Genomic DNA, 18,290 nt, shown 5'->3' with positions numbered 1-18,290 from the left:
CCTACTTGGGACATCGCGAGGGCGTGTTAGAAGGAGTAGCGGAGAGAGCAGGGTGTGGCACGTGGCCCCGCACTTGTGTCTGTCTCAGAGCCATCCCTATGCACCTGCTCCAAGAGGTGGGGCCGAAAGGGGTTCCGTTTCTTTATTGACATGATCACATTAATGTTCATCTTGATAGCTTTGTGTATGATGAAATAATATGATGAAACCACTTTGTAGGTTAAATTCCATAAAACTGTGATACAGAATCATCAAATCCAAGAGGAAACTTTTCGTAATAGTAAATACTCATAAATTTAAAAAATATTTCGTAAACAGATACATTTCACACTCATACATACTCCACAGGTATTATTCACAATAATAAATACTGCACATTATTGTGTGTATATCCCTGGGAGCTAGTGGAACTATAAGGTAGGATATGATTAGATGCCAGATACAAAGTGCAAATGTGGAAAGATTTTGATCTATATCTATGGATATCTATATAGTAATAGTGTATTGAGGAACCTACAACGTATGTGAAAGTCAGGCATATGACAACACCCAGGAGACAGAAGTTGTAAGTACACTAGTGTAAGTTCCTTAAACGACATGTGAAGTGGTCTAATACTACTTCCATGTAGACTGTGATAAATGGTCTAAACATCCCAGAATAAAAAGCAGGGACTGTAAGATTGGATTAAAAAGCAAGGCCAACACATGCTATTTAAAAGAAACTCACTATAAATATAACCAGTGCATTACTTTTTTATCGGTGCCTAACAAATGACCTCCAACTTAGCAACTTGAAACAACATACGCTTATTGGCTCCGTCTCTGGGGGTCTGGAGTCTAGGCAAGGCCTGACTGGGTCCTGTGCTCAGAGTTGCTTGAAGCTTCAGTCAAGAAGTCAACTGCTCAGTGGTGTCCTCTGTGGAGTTCAGGGCCTTTTTCCAAATTCATTCAAGTTGTTGGCAGCATTGAGTTGCTTGTGGTTGTAGGACTGAGTTCCTCCTCCCAGAGAGTCACCCTGGCTGCCCCTCTTGATAGGCAGTTCTCAATATGGATATTGAATATGGATATTCTCTCCAGTGGGAGAATCTCTTGCTTTTGAATATTTTTTGATTAGGTCAGGCCCACCTGGTATAATCCCACCCCACCCCCTTTTTTCTAAAGTTTATTTAGAGAGAGACAGAGTGCGAGTGAGGGAGGGCAGAGAGTGAGAGAATCCCAAGAAGACTCTGCACTGTCAACGCTGAGCCGGATGGGAGGCTCCAACTCATGAAACCATGTGATCGTGACCTGAGTTGAAACCAAGAGTCAGATGCTTAACAGACTGAGCCACCCGGGCTCCCCTATAATCCCCCTTTGACTAACCCAAAGCCAACAGATTAGGAACCTTAATCACATGACAGAATGTCTTCACCTCTGCCATGTAAAGTGACATCTGTCCTATTCACAGGTTTGCCCATGCTCAAGGGGAGGGGATAGTCCCGGTCTTGTGCTCCAGTAGCAGGGGCATCTTGGGGCCCATCTTAGAATTCTTTCTACCACAACAATATAGATGTGTTAAAAGCAAAAGGGTGGGGAAAGAAATACCATGAAAACACTAATGAAAAGAAAGCTGAATCGCTATATCAATAGAAAGGTAGGCTACAAACAAAGAATACTATTAAAGATAAAGACAGACATTATAGAAGGATAAATATGTCAATTTACCAGGAAGACATAACAGTCCTAAAAACACATGCACCTAAAACTTCAAAATACATGAAGCAAAGGTGACACAAATCAAAAGGACAGACAAATCCAAAAGTATACTTGGAGACTTTAACCTCCTTTCTTACTATTGGGTAAAACACATAGACAGAAAGTCAGTAAGAATACAGAAGGCGTAAGACTGGATACTTTCCCATTAAGGTGAGGAAAAGGCCAGTATGCCCCTCCTTATTATTCCAGTTCATCATCATACTGGACATCCAGCCAGTGAACCAAGGCAAGGAAAAGAAATGTCATAAAAACTGGAAGGGAAGTAATAAAGCTCTCTTTCATCAGAGATGATGTGATTATCTATGCAGAAAATCCCAAAGAGGGGAAAAAAAATATTCTAGGACTAATGAATCAGCTTAGCAAGTTATGATAATGCAAGGTCAATGTGCAAAGACTGATTATATTTCTGTGTACTAGCAATGAACAATTGGAAATTAGAATTAAATAACCAGTACTATTGTAATAGCATTAGAAACCATGAACTACTTTGGGATAAACCTAAGATTTTTATGCTGAAAACTATGTTGGTGAGAAAAATCACAGAAGACCTAAATAAATGAGGCGATATCTCGTTTGTGGATAAGAAAATTCAGTATCATTAAGATGTCAATTCTCCCCAATTTCATCTATAGAGCAATACAATCCTGATCAAAATCTGAGTGGGATTTTTTTGTTCACGAGCTGCTTCTAAAATTTATATGGAAAAACAAAGAACAAAAACTATTTTGAATAAGAAAAAGTTGGAGGATTCACACTCTCTGATTGCAGGATTTGCTATAAATCTATACGCATCATAACTGCAAGGTATTAGTAAAGGTTACCATACATATGGATCAGTGGGACAGAATAGAGTCCAGAAATAGACCAATGGAAATATGACCAATAAATTCTTGGCAATTTTTACAAAAATTGAGAGAGAAAGAGAAAGAGATAAGATAATCTTTTCAAGACATGGGGATGGATGGCATCGATTTGAAATAAAAAATAATCTTGATGCATACTTTACGCTGTATAGTAAAATTAACCATGTGATTTTGTGAGTGGCATTCCTCTACTCTGGGCATCAGTCTCCTTATCTGTAAAATGAAAGGGAAGAAAAGAAGAAGAAAAACTTCTGGATGAGCTCTGAGATCCTTCTAGCTCTCACCTCCCATGGCTGTCTTTCTTGCCTTCTGTCTACACAGAACTTATTCACTGCGTTAAACTTGCAGATGAAAAAATGTATACATGCACGTCTCCCCAAGGCTAATGGCAGCAGAGGCTGTGGGTGTCAGAAATACACAAGCTATAGCCTCTCATGACTTCTTATGTTGTCACTGAACTGTTTCTAGCACCTCTTGTGCAAATCAACCCCCTTTACCACCCCCCACAGAGGAATCGGTTTTGCATTCACATTTTACCTTACCCAGTGCTGTGCTTCCTATTATCTGAAGGATGGATTGGAGAAGTTTACTTTCCCTTTGGATAAAGGCAATTAGCTAACAGGTGGTCCTCCAAATTACCAGGTGAATTTAGGGTGAACTGTGTCTAACAAATAATACAGTCAAGTCTTCTTACTTGAGGAATAGTTACAGTTTATCCTGACCACATATGCAGTGGGCTGCATCTGCTTGGCTACATAGCAGGCTACAATTTCCTTGTCTTTGCAATCTCTTTGAGGATCGCCTGTGATGCACATCACCTTCTGGTTTAATGCCTGTTCCAAGATAAAACTGTTTTCTTTCTCTTCTCTTTTGATGGAGAGGCTTTCTGAATTAGCAAGAGATTGTTTCAAACTATATTCCCCCCCCCACCAAATCTCAGGCAATGATTATTAGGTGACGCTAAGCCTAACTTCAAATATGAGCAGAAAGGAATCTGGAGATTCTCTAGGATAAGACTGGGCTCTGCTTAAACATGTATCATGCTCTGATCTTGCTTTGCAACATAATTGTTTTTGATTGATTGGTTGATTTTAATTTCAGTATAGTTAATATACAGTGTTGTGTTAGTTTCAGGTGTATATACAGCAATTCAACAATTCCATATATCACTCAATGCTCATCATGATAAGTGTACTCTTAATCCCCATCACCTATTTCACCCATTCCCCCCACTTCCCCTCTACTAAACCACCAGTGTGTTCTCTATAGTTAAGAGTCTGTTTCTTGGGTTGTCTCTTTTTCTTTGTTCATTTGTTTTCTTTCTTAAATTCCACATATGAGTGAAATCATGTTATTTGTCTTTCTCTGACTTCACTTACTGTTATACACCCTAAAGCCATCCATGTTGCAAATAGCAAAATTTTGTTCTTTTTATGGCTGAGTAGTATTCCATTGTATATATACACCACATCGTCTTTATGCATTCATCTATTGATGGACACATAGGTTGCTTTCATAGTTTGGTTATTGTAAATAATGCTGCAATAAACATAAGGATGCAAGTATCCCTTGGAATTAGTGTTTTTTTGTAATTTGGGGGGTAAATACTCAGTAGTGCAATTACCAGATCATGGGGTAGTTCTAGTGTTAATTTCTTGAGGAACCTCCATACTGTTTTCCACAGTGGCTGCACCAGTTTGCATTCCCACCAGTAGCGCACAAGGGTTTCCCTTTTGTTCCACAACCTCACCAACACTTGTTGATTCTTGAGGTTTTTTTTAATGTTTATTTATTTTTGAGAGAGACAGAGCATCAGCAGGAGAAGGGCAGAGAGAGAGCAAGACACAGAATCTGAAGCAGGCTCCAGGCTCTGAGCTGTCAGCACAGAGCCCTATGTGGGGCTCAAACTCACAAACCGTGAGATGATGACCTGAGCCAAAGTCGAATGCTTAGCGGACTGAGCCACCCAGGCACCCTGCTCCTTGAGTTTTTTCCTTTAGCCATTTGGACAGGTGTGAGGTAATATCTCAGTGTGGTTTTGATTTCCATTTCCCTGATGATGAGTAATGTTGAGCATCTTTTCATGTGTCTGTTGGCCATCTGGATGTCTTCTTTGGAGAAATGTCTGCTCCTGTCTTCTGCCCATTTCTTCACTGTGTTATTTGGGTTTTGTTGTTGAGCCATATAAGTTCTTTATGTATTTTGGATACTAACCCTTTATCAGATATGTCATTTGCAAATATCTTTTTCCATTCACTAGGCTGTCTTTTAGTTTTGTTGATTGTTTTATTTGCTGTACAGAAGCTTTTTATTTTGATATAGCCCCAATAGTTTCCTGAGGCAAGAGAACCAAATGCAAAGTAATTGTTTTATATTCATTACTCTAGTCTGAAATGTGCAATCAGTTGACAAATAGAAGAGCCACAGCCTCCCAAACCTGCCCCAGGAATCAATGGGCACGTAAGCGCCAAACCCCATTAAGCCCCTTAAGACTGGCTTGTCAGAGGACAGGCAAGGGGTAGCCAGCACGCGGGGTCTGGAAAGCCCTTGAAATCACATCCTTAGAGTTGTTCTTTCAACCCCTCTGTGGACCAGCACAGCCTTTCCGTCCCTGATAAGCAGAAGCATTCTAGAAACAGGAGTCTGGGTACCATCGGTGCTGAGGGGAATGCCCCACTGGGCCCTTCCTGGGTCACTGGAGGTGTTTCTTAACCTGGGGGTCCTCCACAGTCTTCAGAGCCTCTACCTCCAAATTCCATTTATTCTAACAAGTCCTAAAAAGGAAATGGGAGGATGTCTTCTTTAGAGAAGTGTCTATTCATGTTTTCTGCCCATTTCTTCACCGGATTATTTGTTTTTCAGGTGTGGAGTTTGGTGAGTTCTTTATAGATTTTGGATACTAGCCTTTTGTCTGACATGTCATTTGCAAATATATTTTCCCAGTCTGTCGGTTGCCTTTTAGTTTTGTTGATTGTTTCCTTTGCAGTGCAGAAGCTTTTTATCTTCATGAGGTCCCAAGACATCCTGATGGTCAACAGACACATGAAAAGATGCTCAACGTTGCTCCTCATCAGGGAAATACAGATCAAAACCACACTGAGATACGACCTCACGCCGGTCAGAGTGGCTAAAATGAACAAATCAGGAGACTATAGATGCTGAAGAGGATGTGGAGAAACAGGAACCCTCTTGCACTGTTGGTGGGAATGCAAATTGGTGCAGCCGCTCTGGAAAGCAGTGTGGAGGTTCCTCAGAAAATTAAAAATAGAACTACCCTATGACCCAGCAATAGCACTGCTAGGAATTTACCCAAGGGGTACAGGAGTGCCGATACATAGGGGCACTTGTACACCAATGTTTATAGCAGCACTTTCAACAATAGCCAAATTATGGAAAGAGCCTAAATGTCCATCAGCTGATGAATGGATAAAGAAATTGTGGCTTATATACACAATGGAACACTACTTGGCAATGAGAAAGAATGAAATATGGCCTTTTGTAGCAACGCGGATGGCACTGGAGAGTGTTATGCTAAGTGAAATAAGTCATACAAAGACAGATACCATATGTTTTCACTTTTATGTGGATCCTGAGAAACTTAACATAAGACCATGGAGGAGGGGAAGGAAAAAACAAAAAAAAAAAACCTGGAGAGGGAGGGAGCCAAACCATAAGAGACTCTTAAAAACAGAACAAACTGAGGGTTGATGGGGGGTGGGAGGAAGGGGAGGGTGGGTGATGGGCATTGAGGAAGGCACCTGTTGGGGTGAGCACTGGGTGTTGTATGGAAACCAATTTGACAATAAATTTCATATTATAAAATAAAATAAAGTGAAGTGAAATGAAATGAAATAAAATAAAATAAAATAAAATAAAATAATATTGGGTGGGGAAGGCAATGGGAGGAGGCATGGCGACCCCAGCAGGCTCAAACAGGAATTGTCCCTTTATGGAAGCCACACGGCCACCCACTCGCTCGCCGCTCTCCAGGTGCTGCGGACCCCAAGGGACCGTCCCCGTCTGGGCCGGCGGGGGCCAGGCTCCCTGATCCCCTTTGCCTTCTGAAGCCAAGGCCGAGCCCTGGAGCCCGCGGCCTCCCCCGCGGTTCCTCCCTAAATGCACCCGCCCCGCTTCCTGCGGCGCCCTCATCGCCCTGAGAGCCGCCCACGTCCCCGCCCTCACCCCACCCCCCATCCCCGGGAGCCACCCGCGTCCCCGCCGCCCCGAGAGCCGCCCCGAGAGCCGCCCCGAAAGCCGCCCGAGAGCCACGGGCCCCCGAGAGCCTCCTGCTGCCGCGTCCCTGCTACCGCGAGAGCCACGTCGAGCACGCAGCCCGCAGCGCCACTCCTGGTAAGGGGACGGTCCCAAAGTCTTTAGGGGGTCTGAGGGCCCAAGGTTTAGTCCCATCCAGTTCTGGTGTGATCTCACCCAGAGTGCAGGACTTGTGGGTTCGCCCCTCAGTGAACCGGGATGGTGATGGTGGGAGTTACGGGCTCGGGGGATTCGGGGTGGCTGGAAACAGGCTTGGAACCACTCAGCCTGCGCTCACAACCCAGCACATTTCATGGCGCCACAGGCCAGTTGTCCACTTCCTGGCCCCTGTGATCCTCGTGAGCCTCGCAGGGTTTCTTAAAGCAGGACTATTGTCCTCCCCTTTGACAGATGAGAAAACTCAAACGCCCCAGGTACCCTAGCCAGGTAGGGACACACGTCTCAGTTTCAATCCCTTAACCTCCCCACCACCCTCAATCCCTGACTTGTGCCAAGGCCCAGAAAGGTCTGGGAGAAGAGGACGCATTCCTAGGGTTGCAAAGGGCAAATGTGGGATTATTATTCCCTCACCCCCACACACACCAGTCCCATGGGCCAGGTGTTCCAAAAAGACCCCTCAGGGGACATTGTCCCATGACTTTGATCAGAAGCCATTCCATTCTCCCCCAAATACCCCCCCCCCTATCTTTTGTATGACACGATATAGGTAGGTAGGACTCTATTCTAGGGCAAACATACTATGCTCAGGGCATATGGGAACAATCCTTTTGTCTGCTAACCCTTGGTGGGAGTTGTGTCACAACCTCACAGTGACTGAAGTACAGAACAAGTGAGCCAAACCAGGAAATACAGGGACTGGGCAGATGAGTGAAGGAGATATTTGTGAATTAGGCAAGAAATATTTTTTATCTTTCCCAGAACAGCATTAGAGAGCCTGCTTTCTCATGGTTTGATAAAATGAAGTAGCATCATGATAAAATCAGGCTCATACAATTTTAAAATCAGAATGCACATTATGTTTGCTCTCAATTCCTACCTAGGCTAGATCCTCCTACCATCCCAGTCTGATTCTGTCATTTCTGCTTACATGCTGCCTGCCACTCTCTCATGATACCTCGTCCCATTTTGGAGAAGGTTAGCAGAATTTTCCTTTTGGAGAAGAAATCTGCCTTAGTTCCCAAATCACTCACTTTTGCCTATGCTGAGGTTGACACGTACCACATTCTTTCAGGTATTCAGTGCTTCCCCAGCCTTTTCCGAGGCTTTATTCCATCCTGTTAATATTTTGTCTGTGACTCATTTTAACATTTCTGTCAATATCCTTCAGACTTGCCTCTGGACCCTTTCTTATTTGTTAATATCTGCCTAAAAATCCATCCCTCAGGGGGAGGTATGTCTCCCCCCGCAGCCTGACCCACTCAGAAGATAGTTCAGAAGAACCACTATACTGCATTTCCACTAATGTAACCTGAGTTGATTGGCCTTTTGAGACAGCCACACTGCACCATTTGGGTCACACTTAATCAAGTCAAGCAAAAACTCCAGATTATTTTAAACGAAACTACTTCAATTCAGAGCAACTCCTGCCTCCTGCAAATTTTTTTGAACATATATATATATATATATATATATTTTTTTTTTTTTTTTTTTTTAAGAACATGCACTCAAGATTTTGCAATAGGGGCGCCTGGGTGGCTCAGTCAGTTAAGTATCCAACTTCAGCTCAGGTCATGATCTTGAGGTCCGTGGGTTCAAGCCCCGAGTCAGACTCTGTGCTGACAGCTCAGAGTCTGGATCCTGCTTTGGATTTTGTGTCTCCTCTCTCTGCCCCTCCCCAACTCACATAGTGTCTCACGCTGTCTCTCAAAAATAAATAAATGTAAAAGAAAAATTTTAAAGATTTTGCAATACAATTCTCCATGTTGATTCTAAGGCAGACATCCAGCCTGTCAACACCAGTTGATGTTCTGACTGTGGGATGCTAACATTGTATGCAGTGTTCCAAGATGATGGTGGACTTGTTTGGAATAATCTCTTTTACCCCCTGTGGAATCAAGGAGGATATGCAGGCAAAAGGGGCCTTTTTTATATAGCTTAGCTCCATGGCAGTTGGGTGACCTTGGGCAAGTCATCTGATGCTCAATTTCCTAATATTTTAATAGAAATTTCAAGACTATTTGATCACATCACAGGGAATTTATTTCTTTATTTTTTTTGTTTTTATTTTGAGAGAGAAAGAGAGAAAGAGGGAGGGAGGGAGGGAGGGAGGGAGGGAGGGAGGGGCAGAGAGAGAGAGACAGAGAGAGAATCCCAAGCAGACTCCATGCTCAGCATGGAGCCTGACGGGCTCAATCCCACCACCGTGAGATCACAACCTGAGCTGATATCAACAGTTGGACATGTAACCGACAGCCACCCAGGCACCCCTCACATCACAGGGAACTTAGAAGAACAGTTAGAATCGTGGACATGAAAGAATTCTGAAGGTTATAGATGGCTGCACAGAGGATGTTCACAATGATGAAACCCATCATCAACATCCTCACCCCTATCATCATCGTCTTTACCGAATCAGTAGATTGATTCCAGCATGTTTTATGAGGTTCCCAAACCTCAGAAAATGTCATCTAAAAATACGAAAGATGTCAGAGAACTTGAGGAGTTTTAGCAAAAGCTGTAATATAATTTACTAAAAGCAAAGGACAGCATGTGAAAGATGGTGAGGCAAATGGTCCTCTCTGGTCTTAAAGAAGGGAAGGGAGGAAAAAGAAAGAGAAGGAAAGGAAGAAGGGAAAAGAAGGAAATAGTCTTAATATATTCTGATAATGTAGAAGAGGATGGTTTCCCCTAAGGAGGGCCAAACAAAACAAAACAAAACAAAACAAAAAACAAACAAAAAAAAACACATCCACTGCATGAGTAGAAAAGCATGCAGAAGTTATTTCTATATGACAGAAGCCACCTGAATAGCCAATGAGCTATGAAAAACACTTTTGATTCTATGGCAATTAGTAAAATTCGAGTTTAAACCAATTAAGATATCCTTATTTATGCCCAGAAGAGCGACAAAAAATTAAGTCTAATATCACCAAATGCCAGTGAAGGTTTGGGAATTCTCATACGTGGCTTGTGCCAATGTGAGTTAGCACAACCATCCTGGGGGCATAATTAGCAATACCTAGTCAGATGGCAGCTGTTTATCCCAGGTAAATTGCTGCACGTGTGCACAAGAGGACATACATGGGGATTCTTTTGCAGCATTGTTGATAGTACAAGCACATAGCTTGAAACAGCTCAAAGTTTGTTGATAATTGATAAAATGTTCCATAAACAAGGTCATCTACATAAAAAGCTTAAAATACAAAACCAGTACTATACATTATCTATAGAGACATGTGTATGCAGAAGTATAAATAGGCAAACGAGAATGATCCACAAAATCCTCAGAATATTGTCTTTCAGAGGACAGAGGGAGGGGCAATAAGACTGGGGAGCCAAACAATGTTAATGAAACTACATGTGTAATGTTTGACTTTTCAAACAGAATAGCTCCAGTAAAAATGCCCAAATATTTACATTTGTTCATTGCAAATGGTAGCTACTTCATGCATTTCTCCACTTAAAAAATGTGTTTCAAAACCGCATAATCTTTAAACCTGGATAAAGACAAAGAACCTCAGAGTTCATCTTCATTATATTGCATGTCTCGTGCCTGCCTTATCTAATGCTTACTTACCTTTCCTAATACCAAGAAGAATGACCCAATAATCTGCCTCATTTGAAGGAAACATTTTTTTTATTTTTTTTTTTTAATTTTTTTTTCTCAACATTTTTAGTTTATTTTTGGGACAGAGAGAGACAGAGCATGAGCGGGGGAGGGGCAGAGAGAGAGGGAGACACAGAATCGGAAACAGGCTCCAGGCTCCGAGCCATCAGCCCAGAGCCTGACGCGGGGCTCGAACTCACGGACCGCGAGATCATGACCTGGCTGAAGTCAGACGCTTAACCGACTGCGCCACCCAGGCGCCCCTGAAGGAAACATTTATGCCAATCCTGGTGCCGATTTCTGATTAAATCCGCTGAGATACAAAAATGGCGATTATCTGGGGACCAGGACCTCAGAACCCACCAGGAAAGAAGTTGGATTAAGATCTGAGCAGGCAATGAGTTTATCTTCAATTTGTCCTGAATGTTGATTCTGTCCCTTCAGTCATGGCACCACCTTCTCTCCACCAAACTCCCTGGCGTGGGGCAAGGTGGGGGATGGGGTGGTAAGGAAGGTGCTGGGGCTTGGCCCTCTACAACTACTTCCTCTGCTGTCAGTGCCTGAAGGTAACCTTGTTCCCATCCCGCCCTCCCACTGGAAGGAACATTGTGCTTTCCTCTTTGCCAATGGAGTATCTGACACAGTTTCTGGGAGCAAAAACTCTCAGTACTTCAAACAAACCAGTGTTATTTACAGAAAGGCAGGGTTGTTTTTTTTTTCTCTGTATTCTAGCAAGTTTGCCTACTTTGATTCCAACTAATAATAATGCCCCACTCCTGGTTCCATAGAAGAATGCTTTCTTCATTTCATGCCTTTTCAAGTTGGAGAAAGAAAAACCAACTGATTCCATTTTGAAAATCTTTCCTAATTTCCTATAAGTTGAAAAAAAAAAAAGCAACAGTGCATTGCGTTAACATAACCTAACTTAACTTTGCCTGGCTTGCATAAAGTTATTCATAGATGTTTGGAAGTATAATATGAGTTAGAAAATTAGCAATGGAAATGGCTCATCCTAGGATAATTATTCTTAGTTGTCTGAATTGAAAGTGTTCTCAGGCCTTAGCAACTCCCATATGGACACTTGCTTTTATTCCTTTCCTGTTTTTTATTCCAGAAGAGAATGGAAGGGCTTCAGAGAAGCAGATATGGAACTATGACTGAAGGTAAGAAAGCCTTGGTGTTTGCAGGAGCTCCAGGCACCCAGGAGCATCACTGTTCTGTCTCCACCGACTCTCACCTCAAACACGGGGACAGAAACCCAGTTACTTTAAACTGAGGAGGTGCCTGGGTGGCACTCTTTGGTGTAACACACTGTCCAGAGAATGAAAAAATACAAGCTACAGACTGGGAGAAAATATTGGAAAAATCCATACCTAATTATGGTATATTCAAAAAAGAAATCTTCATGGGGCGCCTGGGTGGCTCAGTCGGTTGAGCGTCCGACTTCAGCCCGGGTCATGATCTCGCGGTCCGTGAGTTCGAGCCCCGCGTCGGGCTCTGTGCTGATGGCTCGGAGCTTGGAGCCTGCTTTGGATTCTGTGTCTCCCTCTCTCTCTCTGACCCTCCCCTGTTCATGCTCTGTCTCTCTCTGTCTCAAAATAAATAGACATTTAAAAAAAAAAAAAAATCTTCAAACTTAATACTAAGACATCAAAAATAAAATAAATAATAAATAAAAAATGGGTGATATGAAGAAACATATCACCAAAGACAATACACATAAAGAAGCACCTGGGTGGCTCAGTCAGGTAAGCATTCAACTCTTGACTTCGGCTCAGGTCATGATCTCATGGTTTGTGAGATCCAGCCCTGCCACAGGCTCAGTACTGACAGTGCGGAGGCTGCTTGGGATTCTCTCTCTCTCTGCCCCTCCCTTGCTCGCGCTTTCTTCCTCTCACAAAATAAGTAAACATAAAAAAAAAATAAGCTGAAGAAGAAAGAGACAACTGTCACCTGTTCTTCCCCTTCCCTGTCATCATCATGCCCAGCACACTCTCGCCTGCACATGATTGGTGGGAAATGTGGAGGTGAAACTTCACGTCAGGGTTTGGAGGATTTGGAACCAGGCTGTGAAAACGATTTCTCTTTCCTTGTCTGCTCCCAACTGGAAAGAGGAAGAGTTCCCGTAGAGATTTAGTAACCCTGCATGCTCCAAATGCTTCAGGAGAGGAGGAACCAACACTGAGTAGAAGGAATCAAATAACAGATTTTAGGAGCCTGAAATGGCCTTAATTCATTTGAACTCATAAAGACTCTAAAAAGTCCTCGGGTTCTCACCCCCCTCCAACCCTTGAAGATTTTAGCTCTTGGCTCGTGTCACCCCACCTCCAACACCTCCCTGTGCAGTTCACTCAGCCTTCACTCAGCCAGATATCTCCAACACATGTGCTTCTAATGTCCTTTCTTCCACTTTTCTTCAGCCTCCCATCCAGGGGCATCTCCCAGACTTTGTCCTTGACGTTAACGACCTTCTGTCATCTCAGTTTCAAGCCTCCAACTGCCCACCCACAGAGCAGACATCCAGGGACATTCAGCTAGTCCTTGGCAGGAGGTCACCGAAGCTCTGACAGCTGAGATGCACTTTACGCCTGAGGTTCCTATGTGTGCATTGAGCCTGGGGATTTGTGGGTGGAAAAGAGGTGATAATGTTTTCTCATTCGTGGCTTCTCATCCTCTGCCTCCTTCTAATCTCACATTTATCTAGCATGAAATTGACCAAAGCACCATCTATGGAAAAGCCCTGGGATCACATTCCTTTAAAAAAAAAAAAAAAAAAGCTGTATTTTCCCTGCTGTAGATGAAGTGCTTAGAGCATTCTTCTCAGTGGAGCGGTCCCTCCCTTGGCTGTGGGTCCAAGCTTCTAATTTCTAACATAGGCTTTCTATGATCCAAGAACATCCTAAAGGATACGAACTTTCGGGGCGCCTGGGTGGCTTGTCGGTTAAGCGTCCGACTTCAGCTCAGGTCATGATCTCACAGTCCGTGGGTTCGAGCCCCGCGTTGGGCTCTGTGCTGACAGCTCAGAGCCTGGAGCCTGTTTCAGATTCTGTGTCTCCCTCTCTCTCTGACCCTCCCCTGTTCATGCTCTGTCTCTCTCTGTCTCAAAAATAAATAAACGTTAAAAAATATATATTTTAAAAAAAGGATACGAACTTTCATATGTATTTAGATGTGACTGTTTTGGCGACAGGGAGGTCCATGAGTTTTCATGCGATTCCATGAAGGTCCCTGCCCTGGAAATCTTAATCGCTAACTTAGTAAGACACACACAAATTGGTTTTTTATAGGCAGAGGGGAAGATAACTGGTTTGCAACATCGTCCTCACTGAGGATCATCCTGGTGGGCAAGACAGGCAGCGGGAAGAGTGCCACAGGGAACAGCATCCTCTGCCAGCCAGTGTTCGAGTCCAAGCTGAGAAGCCAACCTGTGACCAGAAAGTGCCAGGCAGAGACAGGGACCTGGGATGGAAGGAACATCCTGGTGGTTGACACACCCCCCATCTTCGAGGCAGGGGCTCAGACCCAGGACACGTACAAGGACATCGGGGATTGCTACCTGCTCTCTGCCCCGGGGCCCCACGTGCTGCTGCTGGTGACCCAGCTGGGGCGCTTCACCGCCCAGGACACGGTGGCGGTGAGGAGGGTGATGGAGATCTTCGGGGAAGAAGCCATGAAATACATGGTGGTCCTCTTCACCCACAAGGAGGACTTGATGGGCGAATCCTTGGACAATTACGTCGCAAACACGGACAACCATAGCCTGAGGAGCGTGGTCCAGGAGTGCAGCAAGAGGTACTGTGCCTTCAACAACAAGGCCACCGGGGAGGAGCAGGGGGAGCAGCGGGCCCAGCTGATGGCCGTGGTCGAGAGGCTGGAGAGGGAGAACCAGGGCGCCTTCCACACCAACAGCCTCTTCTTTGAAGCCCAGATGCTGCTGCAAGACGGGGGCAGTGCCCACGGGGAAGAGCACAGGCGCTTCCTGACCAAGGTGCAGGAGTATGTGGGAAAGCAACAGCGAGCCCTGAAAGAGAGAGGCAGTAACTGGGCCTCCAGGGTGCTCCTCAGAGTCAAAAACTGGGTGTTTTCTAACCCTGGGATATCTGCCTTCCTTGTTATATGCTTTCTGATTTTTCTTGCCGTTTTAATTAACTTGTGTATTACTCATGCACACTGAGCATTTTCAGATGACTTCTGCAGTCAGCTATATTATTTTTTGAGTCCCCGTCTCTGTCTGTGTCAGATTCTTTATATGCTTTTGTACATAATTTCACTTCAGTTTCTCCTCCTTGCATTAGACATGCCACCTTTTCCTTTTTTTTTTTTTTTCAAGTGCTTTTAGGTAAATAAAATCCAAAGGAAAAAAATTTTTTTGTTTTTGTTAAAAATTGTAGCAGTAAGAACAAAAAGGATGAGAAACTAACCGTCACAGGATGTCTGCAGGAAGGAAGGTGGTGGACTGTGAAGCTGTGCGGATGTCCTACCTCTGGGCCCTATTTTGTGCAACGATGCTGTCGAGGGGAGACACGTGTTACATTAAAAGCCGGTGGCAGAATTCTCTATTTTATTCAGAAACATGCTCTGATTTCATTGGAGTTGGTCATAAAAGACGCCCATCCCCATCCCCACACCTTCGAGAGAGGATGATGAGGTTGTTGAGGGGACTTGGGGGGACTTTCCAAGGCAAGAAGAGGTCCGGGACAGAATGCACAAGAGGGGTCTGGCATGATGAAGGAGAGAAAAGGGGTCACCACAGCAGGGTGGGGCTGAGCCTTAGGAAAAGCAGTCGCTGAGAAATTCCAGTGGCGGGGAAATGAAGGAACTGTAATGTCTTAAAGCAGGGGTTGGCAGGGCCAGATAGTGAATATTTTAGGCTTAAAAATGGTCTATAGTCTGCTCAGCTCTGCCCTGGCCGCCACAGGCAATGCGAGGCTACATTCCTATAAAACTTAATGAACAGGGACATCTGAATGTCATGTAACTTTCCTATGTGGCCATGAAACATAATTCTTCCTTTTTTTTTTAATTTTTTTAATGTTTTTATTTATTTTTGAGAAAGAGAGAGATAGAGCACGAGCAGGGGAGGGGCAGAGTGAGAGGGAGACACAGAATCGGAAGCAGGCTCCAGGCTCTGAGCTGTCAGCACAGAGCCCAACACGGGGCTCGAACTCACAGACTGTGAGATCATGACCTGAGCTGAAGTCGGATGCTCAACCGACTGAGCCACCCAGGCGCCCCTAATTCTTCCTTTGATTTCTTCAACCATTTTAAAATGTGAAGGCTTCTCTTCCCTCACAGGACGTATGAAACACACAGCAGGCCAAAGTGGGTCCATCTTATGGTATATTTCCTGTTGGTGGTCGAGCTGTGTTATAATGCAACATCTTAACCTCAAACCCAGGAAAGGCCAGTTCAGTCATGTGTGTTCTCCATGGGACTTTGGGAAAAGGGTCGTGTCCAACTGTTCGATGGTAGTAAAGAGAAGAGGGCAGACACTGGGGTGGAATCTGAGCAGAGGTCATGAATTCAGCAGAAACAGGAAATCAGATGAGGCGTGTCTGGTGGCCCCTCCCCTGCCATCTTGTTGATAGCTGCCCCTCCTTCTGTGCTCCTTTGTACCTGTGAGGGACCTGCAGTCACCCTGGGCAGCCTGCGACTGGATGTGGGGTGAGTCTCAGGAACTCGATGTGACACCCAAGCATCATTCTCCAAGCCTGTATTGGTAATAAAGGTGCCATATTGAACCTTACAACTGTATCACGTAACTGACTCCAGACATGTTCCACGAATGTTAAGTTTAAGCTCCTCAAGCCCTGGACACACTAAGGAACTTTGAGTTTTCAGGCCAAGGACCACCTCCTGAAGGCAGCAGTCCCAATTTGGCCAGCCTTACTCGGTCTCTCCTTCCTTGAGTTAATCTGGTCCAGCTCCATATGCGTTTACTACGTGAGTACTGAGTGCCGGGTTCTATTTGGGCACCAGGGATAGAACATAAACGGTACATGGCTCCTGCTTCACGCACATGACTGCGTGGTGGAAGGATGAAGGGCACATGGAAGTGGGTATAAGGGAAATTTACTGGAGAAATAAGGTGTCCACCAAAAGGAGAGTACACAGGCTCCCTAGATAGGCTGCTGTGCGCTGTCTAGGAACATGCTGGCCTCTCTGGGCAGTCACTTTGGGTTGGGGGAGGCCACTGTCAAGGACGAAGAGGTGAATCAACATGCGGGAGGATTGGGGCAGGGAGAGACAGGGCTGAGGGGGGTCCTGGGCATCACCTCCAGGGCTCCATGGCTGTCTCCTACAGAAAGGAAGTCACTGGAGGCTTTTAAAGAGCTTAGTATATTTTAAGAAGTTCCCGTAGCAGCAACGTGGTGGTTGGATTATATAAATGTAAGCCCGGGGGCAGGGACAACATTTAGAAGAGAAGATTTCCATCTCAGCCGTCAGGGCCTGAGCTGTAGCAAAAGAAATGGATGGAAAGGAGAGGATGTCCATGGGCAACACTGAGGAGGGGCAGAATCAACACCAGGTGGTCCTAGACAGCAACACAGGCTGTCTGCTTTTTCCAAAAGCAGGACATTCCTAGGAAACCTTTTGAAAGCCAATATGGCATAAAGCAAAGAAACAATTACTGTTAATTTATATGAAAATTTTTTGAGCATTCCCAGACCCACAAAATAACCATTCTTCAGGCACATGTCGCTAACAGGTGCACAAAATCAGTTGAGATAAAGCCCAGAGCTCGGGAGGCTGGATGCTGAGACGCTGTGTGGAGCTCCAGGGGAAAGCACTGACAGGGCCGCCCTCACTGCCTGGGGTGCATCTGCCCCTCCAAAGTCTCATTGCAAAACCAACGCTGAAATCTATTTTCACTTTTTGCTGTTTGTCAAAAAATGAAAATCCTCTTCAGATTTCTTTCACTAAGCAAAACAGGTACTAATGTAAGTCTTTCATAAAAAAATTTTTTTAATGTTTATTTACTTTTGAAAGAGACAGAGACAGAATGCAAGTGGGTTGGGGCAGAGAAAGAGGGAGGCACAGAATCTGAAGCAGGCTCCAGGCTCCGAGCTGTCAGCACAGAGCCTGACGTGGGGCTCGAACTCATGAGCTGTGAGATCATGACCTGAGCCGAAGTCAGACACTCAACTGACTGAGCCACCCAGGCGCCCCTGTAAGTCTTTTATAAAAGCAAAGTGGCGTACCATGAACTTTCAAAAGAAGGAGATTCCTGTATCAATCAGGGAGGGAACCAGATTTCTGTCTGGGCCACACTGTGACATGTAGCTCCCTTCACTGCCCTGCACCTTCAGAGGGAGAGTGGTTTGAGCAGAGCAAGGTGAAGACTTTGGATCTGAATGTGCCAACCTTGAAGCCTTCTGAGACATCAGTACAGATCCAGGAGACAGTGGATGATCTGGCCTCCCTTCAGGAAGGCATCTGGATGAGCCATAAACAGCCCAAGAAAGTATCGGCTGCAGCAGGGTTACAGGAGGAGAGCCTCCCTCCAGGCGTGCGGCTGGTCCATCCCCAGACTCCCGGTCCAGCCCCGGGCTCACACAAGGGGTCTGTGTCATTGCCCAGTAATCCAGACTGCATCCCACCTCTGTTGCTCTACAAGGGGAATAAAGCTGGAG

The 18,290-nt window shown here is 44.8% G+C and overlaps 1 protein-coding gene across 1 annotated transcript; it reads left to right on the top strand.

Annotated features, from left to right (window-relative positions):
* The first annotated feature begins 6,821 nt into the window (after positions 1 to 6,821).
* On the top strand, positions 6,822 to 16,397 carry GIMAP5 (GTPase, IMAP family member 5). The gene is made up of 3 exons (XM_058723842.1): positions 6,822 to 6,968; positions 11,771 to 11,819; positions 13,944 to 16,397. Exons 2-3 carry the CDS (start codon positions 11,777 to 11,779, stop codon positions 14,828 to 14,830), a joined length of 930 nt encoding a protein of 309 aa, XP_058579825.1. The 5' UTR covers positions 6,822 to 6,968; positions 11,771 to 11,776; the 3' UTR covers positions 14,831 to 16,397.
* The last annotated feature ends 1,893 nt before the right edge of the window (positions 16,398 to 18,290 follow it).

The sequence above is a fragment of the Neofelis nebulosa genome, chromosome 4, assembly GCF_028018385.1.
Source record: "Neofelis nebulosa isolate mNeoNeb1 chromosome 4, mNeoNeb1.pri, whole genome shotgun sequence".
NCBI lineage: Eukaryota > Metazoa > Chordata > Mammalia > Carnivora > Felidae > Neofelis > Neofelis nebulosa.
This window is presented reverse-complemented; position numbering and strand designations above follow the sequence as displayed.